The sequence below is a fragment of the Anolis carolinensis genome, chromosome 1 (genome assembly GCF_035594765.1).
Source record: "Anolis carolinensis isolate JA03-04 chromosome 1, rAnoCar3.1.pri, whole genome shotgun sequence".
NCBI lineage: Eukaryota > Metazoa > Chordata > Lepidosauria > Squamata > Dactyloidae > Anolis > Anolis carolinensis.
Genome location: NC_085841.1, coordinates 175444094 through 175458747, shown reverse-complemented (window position 1 = coordinate 175458747; position 14654 = coordinate 175444094). Strand labels below are relative to the sequence as shown.

Genomic DNA, 14654 nt, shown 5'->3' with positions numbered 1-14654 from the left:
GGGTCTGCTTATTGCAATGGTAATGGTGATGGGAACTTTTTCTGAACATTTTCCTTAACGTCTGAGAAACCTATGGTGGCAGGCTCTGTTCTATGCTGTCTTCTTTCCTCTCTCATAGATACTTGACCTCAACAAACGTATGTCTGCTATTGAACGCATGCTGAACCGTCTTGAGGAAAAGATCCTGGTTCACTCAGAAGAGGTAATATCAGGAATGCAGACATTTTCAGAGATTGCCAGTCCGATTATTATATAAAGGGAAATACTGTGATGTGTTTTGAATGCTGTGACCATCAGATAAGAAGACATACGCTGTTGATGCTGAAAGGGAGCTACATTTTATTACCAAAAGCTCATCACTATATGCTGGTCATGATTATCTAACATTGTAAAAACGCAAGGGACCTCAGGTCCTTGTGCCAAATGATTTTCCTGTCCCATTTGTCTGCCTTCGGTCTATTCCATAGAAAGCATGGGTTAACCTCATGGCACACTGCAGGGACCAGATGTTGACATCAATACGTCAGTTTCACGTGATGGGGAAACATGAGAAAAGAATTTATTTCCAAGATTTTCCCTTGCACTTTAATATTTGCAGTTCCTACTCTGTGAAGAAGCATTTCAGTGGAATATGCATACCATAACTAAGGAATCTAATTTTGTCCTGCTTTCATCTAGTATAAGAATAATATAAGAACTGGACTTAAGAGGCATGACCAGACATTATTTAGTACTGGGGCAATATAAGAACATCTTGGAAAATTGAAAAAGAAGAAAGAAAGGAAAACATATAGGCATACAGAACCTTCTCTTTTCTTTCTATTTGCTTTGTATGGGTCCCAGTTTAATTAAGGCTTTTTAAAAGAGCTGACACATTTTCTTTAGACTGTCTAATTGACTTGAATCCAGTTTGTAAAAAAGCAATGTATATAAAAATACAGAAATATATAGTGAATGTAAGCAAATGAATATAAGAACAATCATCACTGTATGCAGTCTAAAATCACAACAGTTAGACAAAGTATAAGAATTAAATATGATGTAATCATAGAATACATAAATGTGTGTATGAGAGAGAGAAAAATATTTAGAGCTACTGAAGTGAATGTACAGTATATTGAAATGGTACATCAGCTAAAATGCTCCAGAATCCTCCTTATTTATATAAAATGAGGAGAGTGAAGCAGAACATAGGGGGGAGATCTTCACAGCTTGGACCTCATCCTTTCTGTGAACTGGAGGTTTCCTTCCAATAAGCACTGGAAAGCGTGTGCTCATAGCTCCCCCATACTTACGTACATAGAGGATTTTGAAATACAGAGCAGTGAAAGATTGGGACCAATTTCAGTGCATCTTCAGTCTGCACAAGCATCTTATAAAATTACTTGGAGGATTTCTGGGCAGGGAACAGAAGGACAAATATGAAAACATGTATATCAGAGGAAAAGCCTGACTACAAAACCGGTACAGCTGTTTTAACCAGACATTTTGTTCTGTTTTCCTTAAAATAGAAATAGAATCCAGTACAGTAATTGGAAAATAGATAATATCCCTATTCAGGTGTTGTTGTTGTATACTATATTCCAAGTCCCAGCTCACTACCAACGTCCTCATGTTGGCAGGGAAGGTGTACAAATGAGCTTTAGCTGTGTGAGCATAGATACAAAGCTCTATGTGATCAGTTTTCTCTATTTCTAGATAGGGTTGATAAAAGGCAATATTTCTCAAACTGTTTATGGTTCCTCAACTCCCTTAATATGTAAGTGAGCCTCAGAGTGAGATGCAATGGCCAGTTTGGCCATCAACAGTTAAGATGTTGTAATTTTCCTTTGCTAACTGGCTGGAAGGGCATCTCTGCCTTTCTGTTCTGGAAGCAATGCAGGTGGGCGGGGAGAGGGGAGAAGAAAAGAAAAGAAAAGAAAATGATCTCCAAAACTTCTATTACTGTTGCTTCTTTCACTGCTTCTACTTTTCCTCTTTCTCTGCTAAAGCACAAGTATTGGCAATCTAGACATAATTACTTCAACTCTCCAGATAAGCTTTTGAGGTGATCTAGATAATTTCTTCTTAAGCTATGGGCCCCGATATCAAATGGGGTCTCTTTAGCTCAATATTGGGGTCACAAAAAATTGCTAACTGTAAAAGGTTTCTGAGTGTCACACATTTAAAATGTGCAGTATTTACAGTAATTCTTGCAGACAATGCTTGAATTGTACTCCACAAAAAGAAAAATCAGCCTGTTTAGCAACCCTTGGAAATGCTGATTTATTATCAGTAAATGTTTTGGTTTTGTGCCTATTTTATATGCCTGTAAGCCTAGGGTCACATAAAAATTTTTGGGTGGAAAGGGGTCACAAGTGATCCAGATAACGGTAAAGGAACGGAAAATATCACTGTGTTTCGGTTGCTCTCTGAGCAGGCTTTTAGGATCTATGTATACTGATGACACTATAATGTTAGGGGTATTCCTTAGAGAAAAAATACTTCCTCTAACTACAGGATATAATTTTTGCTAACTGGTGCCTTTGAATTTATCCTCATGTATATTTGGAATAATGAATTTTGAACACTTATCTGCAGTGGCTCTTTAGATTATTTGTGTGTGTGTGTGTGTGTGTGTGTGTGTGTGTGTGTGTGTGTGGTATTATCCAGCTTTTGCATTTCATCTACTAAAAACCATTCAGATGAGATCCCCCACCCCCAGACAAGCACAGATATTTCTTTGTATGACACTTTTGACTGCAGGGTTGCTGCTGAACTTTTATGTTGTGTGCGAAGGAGCTGTTGGATAGACTGATAGATCCAGATGTTTTGGGATTGCTCATGAAGGCATTCTGCTGTAACAAAACAAAAACAAAAAACCTTGCAAACATGTTGAAACCCAGTTCTACCTTGTGAATGTGAATAGTTGCCATGTTTGCTCCTGAATATCCCCTTCTTAGACATGGAGCTGCAGTGATTCTTTGATTCTCTAGAGCTGGGAATATGCCTGCAGTGGTAATAATGACGAAGATGGGTGATGGACATCTTTGAATGTAATGTAGAGATATGAAAACCTTTTCTGTTATAAGGATGTTGGCAACAAGACCTGATGATTACATTTGTCAGCCGGTAAAGCTGTTTTGAGTAGTTTGGGAAGGGAAATCCTCACTAGTCTGCAGTAATTAGTTTAGATGTTCTTTACCGATGTGATTGCTCCTATTTAGTCCAGCCTAAATGCCAAGGACAGAATTGTGGCAATTGAAATATCTCCAACACCTGCTCATTCAATTATATTTGCGCATCTCAAATATTCTTAGAGAGGGGAGGCTAGTTGCATATGTACCTGACCCTCATCCATCCAAGGTCATCAGCAACCAGAGATGAATTGGCATTGGGAGAGGTGAACGTTTCTTTATGGGAAATGTTCTTACATGCTCGAAGGAGATTGTGATAACAGTGAGACCTTTACTAAGAAGAACACAACCCTTATGCCCACAGTCTATGTAAGATATGAGCAGATCATGGGGATTGCTTAATGACTTGCACCAACTTGAACATGTGTCATCCTGTTTCTGTCTAGAAGTCCATGCCTACATGAACAGGGATAGGAATGATCCCATTGCTTCCATTCTTCGCCTTGTAACAGAGTTAGCTTTTAAAAGATATCCATGTTTATACACTCATTTTCTGGTTTCCACTTGAATGAATTGCTGGGATTCAGAAAGAAAATTGGTGAAATCCAGGTTGGTGGATTATCAATTCTAAACAACTTTAGAGTGTGCTAGTTAGTTATTTCATGGTTTTGAATTAGGATGAGTACCAATTAGGCAAAAAAAAAATGAAGAGATACATATGAATGCACCCACTGAAATATTCAAATACTTAGATGAAACAAACTTGATCGTATGAGTACCTAATTCTTGCTTTTATTCTGTTAGCCTGAGGGTTCTGACTCTCATACTGATCCTAGTGTAGAAGAGAAGGAGCTGAAGAGAAAACTGGAACAACTGGCAAGAAATATTAGTGACAAAGGCATTTCTTCTGATGAGGATGAAGAAGAAAAGAAGACTGAACAACACAAACAGGTTATGAGTTCATCCAGTGATGACCAGCCTACTGGTACAAAGAAGGTATTGGCTTTCTTGCATTTAGAATAATAGAATCATATAATAGTAGAGTTGGAAGAGACCTCATGGGGCCATCCAGTCCAACCCCCTGCCAAGAAGCAGGAAATTGCATTCAAAGCACCACTGACAGATGGCCATCCAGCCTCTGTTTAAAAGCCTCCAGAGAAGGAGCCTCAACCACAGTCCGGGGGAGAGAGTTCCACTGTTGAACAGCTCTCTCTCACGGTGAGGAAGTTCTTCCTGATGTTCAGGTGGAATCTCCTTTCCTGTAGTTTGAAGCCATTGTTCCGCGTCCTAGTCTGCAGGGCAGCAGAAAACAAGCTTGCTGCCTCCTCCCTATGACTTCCCCTCACATATTTGTACATGGCTATCATGTCTCCTCTTAGCCTTCTCTTCTGCAGGCTAAACATGCCTAGTTCTTTAAGCCGCTCCTCATAGGGCTTGTTCTCCAGACCTTTGATCATTTTAGTTGCTCTCCTCTGGACACATTCCAGCTTGTCAACATCTCCCTTCAACTGTGGTGCCCAGAATTGGACACAGTATTCCAGGTGTGGTCTGATCAAGGTAGAATAGAGGGGTAGCATGACTTCCCTGGATCTAGATGCTATACCCCTATTTATGCAGGCCATGCAGAGATTATGCAGAGATTTTGCTTACATTACAGAAAGTCTGTTCAAGCTTTCATAATCTGTAGTGCTGTATGCCTATATTAACTCAGCTAGCAATGTTACTGTTTTCTTTGGAGTGTATTTATATACCCTTAATGTGGTCCCTTGAAGGCAATAATATTTGTATGTTTGTTTTTGTTTATTACCGTTTGGGGATAAGAGTTAAATATTAATAAAAGCCACTATGGAGAAGGACAACTTAAGAACACTTGTTGATGGAAGGGCGAATGACAGAAGTGAGGAACATTTCAGCTGGAGCATGCTCAGAAGAGGTCCTCTCTTAACTGGTTCTCATGGATCCTTCCCACTCTCGCCTTTTTCTAAAGGTGAGAGGGTAGCCTGGAGCAAATGCCTGGAATAGTTTCCTCCTGGCTACCTATCTCTTCTTTCATTGGTGAAATTATCCATACAGTTGTTTGTGTACAATGAAATATGGAGATTGTGAATAATATGCCATAAGAATCCACTCATATGTCAAGATGTAATGCTAGGTAGCTTTGAGATAACAACAACTTTGTGCCAAGGAGCAGAGAGAATCAAGTTCCATGGGACTGGGATATGTCTATTTAATTTTCAAAAATACTGTTTTTTTCCTTGAAAAAATTGCCCCATGCAAGCTTTTTGCTTCAAACACATGTAAAGTAAAAAAGCAGCAGAGAAAAGGGAATCTTTTCATTGTAGAAACAGAATGAAGAAAAAATATTGAACACACATGCTCTAGCACTTAGATCTTTATTGGATCCAGACCTCCTTGTTGTTAAATTTCAAGGAGCAGAATCAGTAAGTGTTGCAATGCATGTACCAAAACTATTTTCCAAGCAAATCATGAATATTAATATAGAGAAAACAGGTGAGATCTGCGATAAAGCTGCTTCTCAACCAGTTTCATATCAGAATGCTCTCATGCACGGGTCTTCAAACTTTCTTCCCTATGTCAGTAAAAGAGGTGAGAATCTAATTGTAAACCCACTTATTTGACAGTAATTGCACTCAATGGGCCTGCTGAAAAAATATGCATCCAATTATATGTGTGTTTGTGCGGGTCTGTATTATCGACTTTCTCAAAATGAAGAACAAAAGAAATGATACATTGATCTTAAATTATTCATTCTTCCAGCATGGCTTATAAAAAAGGCTGGATAGTCAGTGAAAGGAGTTCTATATTTTAAGCCTTGCCAAATCCATTAGCTTAAATGGGAAAATCATTTTCTTCATCTTTAAACCCTTTGCAAAACAAATGTAACTTTCCATTACAAAGAACACACTCTTTGAGCATTGATTAATGGGGCATTTCCACTCCTGATTCCAAGAATCAGTGGACATGTGTTTTGGCTGATCTCTTTCATAAAAGATTCAAATATAAAAGAACAGAAGAGCTTGTGCCTTGTTTACTGAGAGCACCTTTTAGTTTCTCTGAATATGAAATAGTGAGATTTGCATTCCTTCGAGTTTCTAATGGCCTCTTTGTAAATCTTTTATTTTATTCTTCTGACTGAACATCCTGAAGCCTCTTTTGAAGCTTTAGTGTTCAAGAGCAGATCTTGAACTAGGTTGCTTATCTCAGTGTGTGAAAAGTTACTTTCATCTTCATTTAAAGGATAGTAGATGCATTGCCCTCATTAAGGTTTTTTTCATTATTTGTCCACATTTGTGGGGACGGAGGTAAGAGATCTTCGAGAACCTACATGTTTCAAAAATGTTTCTGACCACAATGCACACACGCATACAACTCCCAGGACCAAAATGACTCAGGTGAACAGAATTGACCATCCGAACTAAGTATTGATTGATAGATAGATTGATTGACTGACTTATTAGAATATTTATATCCTGCTCTGTCTGTCTAAAGATGCCAGGGTGATGTGCTGCCACTTCCCCACCATGGCTTCTTCCACAAAATGTATTGAGGGAGGCTAGTCAGCATATCATCTTCAGGGCCTGGATACCTAGATCACAAGTCTAGTTTCCCACAAGTGTAAGATATATCAAATTTTGTGCAGAATTCTGGATAACTGAAACATGATCCAAAGGGATCCACAAGAACCAGAATCTAATTTTCTTCACATTTTAACGTATTTTGCTATTTGTTAGCAAATGTCTTAGTCTTCTCTGGATTTTCAGTATGAATGAAACAGATATAGATTACAAAGAATGCCAAAAGGATTTCTCCCAGCTGCATGACATTTGAAATGGCAGATATAGTCCAGTGCAAGCAAGTCTAAAGTGATACCTGTTGTAGGGGAAGGAGAATCTTAATGTCAAGTCTGTTGTGATAAAAATTGACTTGGCAACAACTGACCAAAAAAGATCCTTTCTGGAGGCGGAGCCAGCGGCCAGAGAAGAAGTAAGCAGGGAGCCATCTTTCTCTTTTAAAGTGCAGTAAAAAGCTGAATGTCTGTTTGTCTATTGTTGTTCAAAGGCTTGGTACTTGTTTATAAGGTGGTGAGTGTGTTGCTAGGGCTTTGGGGTTGTTCTGGTGTCTAAGGAACTGATCTCTCTGCTTGAGGCTTGGGTTTAAGGCTGAAGTCTTCTTAGACCAGATGACCAAACATGCAGAAAGAAGAGCTATAGTAGTAATGTGGGATTTCAACTACACTGATATTTGTTGGAAAACAAACTTTGCCAAAAATACAAAATCCAACAAATTCCTCACTTGTCTTACAGAAAATTTTATTGTCCAGAAGGTAGAAGAGCCAACAAGGGAGATCAGCTATTCTGGATCTGATCCTAACCAACAGTGAGGATCTGGTCAATCCAGTGGGAGTGGTGGGATCCTTAGGTGGGAGTTGGCCATGTGCTCCTGGAGTTTGTGATACAAAGGAAGGGTGAAACTAAGAGAAGTCAAACACACATTCTAGACTTTTAGGAGAGCTGGCTTCAGAAAATTTTAAGGAAATATTGAGTTTGATTCCATGGACAGGAGTACTAAAAAGAAGAGAGTTAAGGATGTATTGGAGTTTCTTAAAAGTGAGATACTGAAGGCACAATTGCAAACAGTCCCAGCTAAGAAAAAAAATAGGAGACGTGTAAAACAATTAGAATGGATGTGTTGACGAAGGCTTTCATGGCCGGGATCACAGGGTTGTTGTATGTCTTTTGGGCTGTGTGGCCATGTTCCAGAAGTATTCTCTCCTGATGTTTTGCCCACATCTATGGCAGGCATCCTCAGAGGTTGTGAGGCATGGATAAACTAGGCAAGGAAAGGAAGAAATATATATCTGTAGAGTCCAGGGTGTGACAAGAGTCCCTTGTCAGTTGGAAGCCAGCGTTAATGTTTCAGTTAATCACCCTAATTAGCATGGGAAAGGTTTGTCTCTTGCCTGGGGGGGGCATCCTTTGTTCAATCATTAGCCGTCCTTGGGGCTCCTCTGCCCTCAGAGTGTTGCTTCCCATCTACTGTTTTGGTTTTAGAGTTTTTTAATACTGGTAGCCAGATTTTGTTCATTTTCATGGTTTCCTCCTTTCTGTTGAAGTTGTCCACATGCTTGTGGATTTCAATGGCTTCTCTGTGTAATCTGACATGATAGTCCAAAGAACTTTTAACTGAGCTAAGATTTAAAAGAGACTTGCACAAGAAATGGAAAAGGGGGGAAATCATCGAATAGGAATTCTAACAAATAACCAACATATGTAGGGAAAAGGTTCATAAGGCTAAGGTACAAAATGAGCTCAGATTAAAACCAATAAAAAGGGGTTCTTTAGCTATATCAGTAGAAAAAGGAAGAAAAAGGAAACGGTAGGGCCTCTGTGTGGAGAAGGTGGTAAAATGCTAACGGGATAGGGAAAAGGCAGAGCTACTCAATGCCTTCTTTGCCTCTGTCTTCTCCCAAAAGGAGATTGGTGTTCAACCTGAGCAATACAGAGTGGATGAGGTAATAGGGAAAATACAACCCAAAATAGGTAAAGAAGTATTCCAGAAATACCTGGCTACTCTAAATGAATTCAAGTCTTCAGGGCCAGAGGAACTATATCCAAGAGTATTGAAGGAACTAGCAGAAGACATTTCAGAACTGCTGATGATAATCTTTGAGAATTTTTGGAGAACGGGAGAAATCCCAGCAGACTGGAGGAGGGCAAATGTTGTCCCTATCTTCAAGAAGAGGAAAAAAAGGACCCAAATAATTACCGTCCAGTCAGCCTGACATCAATACCAGGAAAGATAATTAAGGAGGTAGTCTGCAATCACTTAGAAAGAAATGCTGTGATTACTAAAGGGCAACATGGATTTCTCAAAACCAAGTCATTCCAGACTAATCAGATCTCTTTTTTCGATAGAGTTACAAGCTTGGTAGATGCAGCGAATGCTGTGGATATAGCACATCTTGATTTCAGTAAGGCCTTCAACAGAGTCCCCCATGACCTTGCAAGCAAACTAGTCAAATATGGGTTAGGCAATGCTACCATTAGGTGGATCTATAATTTATTGAGTGATCAAACCCAAAGGGTGCTCACCAATGGTTCCACTTCATCCTGGAAAAAAGTCACTAGTGGATTGCTGCAAGGTCTGGTGCTGTCAAACCCTTTTTTAATGACTTAGATGAAGATTTAGAGGGCTGATCAAGTTTGCAGATGACATCAAATTAAGAGGGATCAGAATTAAAAATGACCTTAACAGATTAGAGAACTGGGCCAAGACTAACAAAATGAATATCAACAAGGACAAATGTAAGATACTACACTTAAGCAGAAAAAATGAAATGCAGAGATACAGAATGGGTGATGCTTAGCTTTTTGTACTCTCCCCACATGCAAATCCGTGGTGCAGAGAATGCATATGGCATGAACGACCACTGTCAATGAAAAAGTTTCATGCTGAAGAAGTTGTGAAAGAGCAGCAAAAATGATCAACTTTTATAAGCTTTGGGTTGGTCCAGTTTAGGAAAGAGAGCAAAGGGGAGGCATGCATGGTTCATCCCTCACCTTTTTCCATCACTGATACTTTACTTCAATTTTGAATTCAAATTCAGAATTCATACCCACTGTACAGAGTTCAAATGCAAGTGAGGGTTAGAATTGCAGTGAAATTGGAAAATATTCCAAAATAGTCAGAACTGGATTCCCAAGTTTTCAGAAAATCCTAGAAATATGAGAATCTTTGTACTTTGTACTTATAGCTGTGGGGAGGATTTCAATAACATTTTTGCATACATTTCCTTCATATGAACCCAGACTTTTCTGTGCCAAACATAACATTTCTGCACAGAAAATAAATTTCATATTCCTATTGTGAACAAGTTGGGTTTAGAAAAGGCAGAGGAATGAGAGACCACATTGCCAATATCCACTGGATAATGGAGAAAGGTAGGGAGTTTCAGAAAATCTGGGTTTCAGTTAAACATCAAGAAAACCAAGATTATGGTAACCAGACTGATTGATAACTGGCAAATAAAGGGAAAAATGTGGAGGCAGTGACAGACTTTGTATTTCTAGACGCAAAGATTACTGCAGACAGAGACTGCAGCCAGGAAATCAGAAGACGTTTATTTCTTGGGAGGAGAGCAATGACCAATCTCGATGAAATAGTGAAGAGTAAAGACATCACACTGACAACAAAGTACACATAGTTAAAGCAGTGGTATTCCCCATAGTAACCTATGGATGCAAGAGCTGGACCATAAGGAAGGCTGAGCGAAGGAAGATAGATGCTTTTGAACTGTAGTGTTGGAGGAAAATTCTGAGAGTGCCTTGGACCCAAAGAAGATCCAACCAGTCCATACTCCAGGAAATAAAGCTCGACTGCTCACTGAAGGCAAAGATGAAGTACTTTGGCCACATAATGAGAAGACAGGAAAGCTTGGAGAAGATAATGATGCTGGGGAGAATGGAAGGAAAAAGGAAGAGAGGCCGATCTCAAACAGACCCGATGCGGTTCTTATCTTAAAATCAAAATATGACATTTTTAACACAGAAGTATATAGAAAAATTCAATATTTGAACATTATGATGACATGTTGAATATGTATTTGAAATGTATGGATACACATGACAATACAACCCATTTTACTCAAACTCTGTTCTCCCTATGCCTGCCTTGTTTCCTTGCACCCAGTCTAGTGTTCTTGTGAATGGATTTGAGAACTGACCCAAATAAAAGTGATCCCATTAACGTGAAATGGCATGAAAAGGTTCTCATGTCGCTGTGCAGAAGACACTGTATAATGAGAGCTCTTCACTTGTATTTTGAGATGGTGCCTTTGTGTCACATGTATATTCTGTGAAGCATTGTCCAGGATCAAAGTTTGTCCTCTTTGAGTCTAAAATTCTTCTGTGGACAATGAAGGCTCCTTAATTATGGCTTCTGCGCCCCCAATCCTTCCCTGCATGCCCCCCCCCCCCCATTTTCAGTGCACTGCACACAAATTAAAATGTTCTTTGTCATGCTGAGGTCACTCGCTAATGCTCATTGTGGCATCACTGGCTAAGTCCTTGAAGAGCCATTAACACCAATAGAGACACCTACAGGACTCATTGAAAATGGCATTAAGGTGATGATTTGGTCACCTTGGCACTTGAAAAACAGGAAGAAGTTGCCCAGAACCTGTGAAGTACTAGCAAGCAGCATATGTCTTGGAAGTACAGGGTGTTTGAAAAAGAACTCCCTAGTTTCCATTTAAATTACATCTTTGATCTATCAACAAAATAAAGGTGTCATTCAGCTCCCCCTCCCATTGCAAGCTGCCTTGATCTTCCATGAATGAAAGCAAATATTGCATCTAAATGGTTCAAGAATTATAGCCACCCAATTCATTTTAGTGACAGTCTTACCATAGGATAGAACTAAGCAAGAGAGAAAAGGAGGAGACAATAATTCTGCAGAGGCTAAGATAGAAAGTTTGGAGTTCTAATATTACTCCAGTCACTAACTTGTTAGGTGATCTTATGGAACCCTTGGCAGCTACCTCACCCTTCATTACATGGACACAATATTGTTACCTTTCTTCATGTGGCTACTGGAAGATAATATATGTGAAGTGATTTAAATCCTTGCAATGTGGTGCTTTTGGTCCTGGTGCAGTGCATTATTATGGCTCATGCTTTGTGTTTCCTTGAGAAAGAAATGTCCAAGGGAGCACTGCAGGGATTTCACTCCTTTTAAGGAGTAGCATAGAAAATATATGTTTTGTAAAATTTACACTGAACTACTGTTTAGAGACTGAGTTGTTCAGCTGAACCATCATCAATGATCGTTCAGTTTATTCAGCTGAATGATTAACCATTATCAATGATAGTTCAGTTTTTGCCACATTGGAAGATGTGTGCTTGTCTCACTGGGCGCCATAAAGTTCCTCACACTGAAGGAGCAATCACACTATTCTATATGAATCATAATATTCTATATTCATAAATAGAAAAAATAATTGGGGTGCTCTCTTCATGCCCAGTGAATTGTATGTATGCCACATGGCTTGTATTTAAAGTCCAATTATATCAAACATTCCCTACAAATTTGGTGATCTATCTGTTCATTTGCATGTGAAGCACTAAGGATCTTATCACATTAGGAAATACTCCTGTTTCAATCAGTATGCAGCCTTTGTTTTTTTTAATGACTGAATGCATAGTGCTTTCAGATGGGATGCATACTGTTCCCATCGCACCTTATTACTATGATACTTATATTTGGAAAAGGCTGCACACCACTCATCACACCATGGAAGATTGGTTCCTCCCAATCCATTTTGAAATACTCTCTACATCACTCTGCAACCTTGTGAGATTTATTTATTTATTTATTTATTTATTTATTTATTTATTTCCATCATTTCTATCCCACCCTTCTCACCTGAAGGGACCCAGGGCAGCTTACAAAACTGGCAGAATTCGATGCCAATACACAACAATACAAAAGAAAACATAAGCAGTTAAATACAGATTTAAAACAATACCAAATACTTGAGCCATTCATCTAAAAAACATTGTACATAAACCTTAGTCCAGACCAAGTCGAAGCCAACAAACCTTATTCTTTGAACATTTGCTTGCATAGCCAGGTCTTCACTTTCTTTCTAAAACTCAAAAGGGATGGAACCTGCCGGATGACACTAGGGAGGGAGTTCCACAGCCGAGGAGCTACCGCTGAGAAGGCCCTGTCTCTCGTCCCTGCCAACCGCACCAGTGAGACTGGTGGGACTGAAAGCAGGGCCTCCCCTGAAGATCTTAAATTATGTGGTAGGTCATAGCAGGAGACACGTTCGGACAAGTAAGCTGGGCCGGAACCGTTTAGAGCTTTATAGGCTAAAGTCAGCACTTTGAATCATGCTCGGTAGCTAGCTAATCAGCAGCCAGTGGAGGTGATAGATTTGAAAAAGATCTTGTGTCTGTGCAGTAATAGGTCCTCCTGATCGCTACCTTTTGGCACGAAATAAAAAATCTGCAAATTTACTTTTTGAAGCTAGTTATTACAGTAGATCAATTTCTGTAATTATTGCTGATGTTTCTTCGGTTAGTAATTCAGTTTTTTGAAGACAAACTCAAGGAAATGGAGACGCAAATATGCCTTCTTCTTTTGAGTTTCTGAGCTTGATTCAAAATAGCCATTCTTGCCTAAACAATACCATACTGCTTGGTACCAAAATAATGGGAGATCACCTCATCCTTCACAATTCATAACATAGGATTTCTTCTTTCCCATATGCAACATTGTATTTGGAGAACCCAGTCTCTAGGAAGGTTGAACTAGCTGAATCTTTGCCTTTCCTTAAGTCAGTGGTTCTCAAGCTGTGGTCCCCAGATGTTTTTGGCTTTCAAATCCCAGAAATCCTAACAGCTGATAAACTGACTGGGATTTCTGGGAGTTGTAGGCCAAAAACATCTGGGAACCCCAGGTTAAGAACCACTGCCTTAAGTAGTTTAAAAATGCTGTTTAGCCCCACAGCTCTATAAGTCCACTTTATGATTATGACTTTTTAATTGTTCTGTTGCTGTGTGTTATTCTGTGTTTAAAATTCTCTTTCTCTACTCATTTTTATGATTGTTTATGGTTTCTGTACACCGCATGTCTGGATTCTGTGCCTGTAGAGCTTAAGAATCTTCTAGAGTTCAAAAGTTTGACCAAGAGCCTCACGTCTTCTCCATGCAATGCAGGTCCCAAAGCAAGACTACAGATGATTTCTTCTTTTGTTGCTACTGTGGAAGCACATTTCTCTATTCTAAAGTTGTTAACTTGCCTTTTAGGAACTTGGTCCGGGCTGTTATCAACTGTGGAATTTTTTGGGGGGAAATGGTATCTGTATTAATGAAACATCTTTCACAGTGGAAAAAAAGACATTGGGAAGACCTTTTACAAAGAAGTCAATAAGATGTCTAGACAACAAATTAAGTCACTGTAGTACATGATAGACTGTGGTTCCAAATTACTGGTTTATTTTGGTAATTGCGGTTTGCATTGATGTAATTCTTCACTAATTTTTTTCATAAAAGCAGCAATGAGTAATTTCAGCCATTTTAATCCTAGTGTGAGAAAATCTTCCAAAACACATAGTTTTTGAAGACAGTTGGCAATTCACAACTCAGCAGCACAATATTTGCATGTGATTGTTTTCTGCAGAAAAAACATTTTGTTGATGGAAAACATTTCAATGCAGAAATGTTAATTCCTGTTCAGAAATTTTTATTTTCTTGCAAAACAGCCCCATATGATTTTTGCATAGAGGTTCCCATCAGTCCAAGATTCTTCTCACTAGGATTTCACAGCACTAAAAAATAATGGTTTTTCAAATATTTTTGATATTTTTTATTTTTAAGTTATCTAAAAACTCCAAGAGGTGTCTTTTTAATTGTTGAAGTTCTCATTTGTTGCCATACTTCTTCTAGTTGCTCGCACAGCTGATTCCCAAGTTTTGGGGAACTTCTTTAAATTACCTCTGGCTATGTCGAG

General features: G+C 39.0%; 1 protein-coding gene across 2 annotated transcripts in view; it reads left to right on the top strand.

Moving 5' to 3' along the window:
- Positions 1-14654, top strand: part of mlph (melanophilin) — an 86594-nt gene that overhangs the window by 60236 nt on the left and 11704 nt on the right. Inside the window, exons 10-11 of one of the 2 annotated variants that reach the window (XM_008114600.3) lie at positions 119-202; positions 3921-4112. In XM_008114600.3, the coding sequence (XP_008112807.1) occupies positions 119-202; positions 3921-4112 (276 nt within the window). The remainder of the gene's footprint in view (positions 1-118; positions 203-3920; positions 4113-14654) is intronic. The other variant, XM_008114609.3, reaches the window with a different exon arrangement.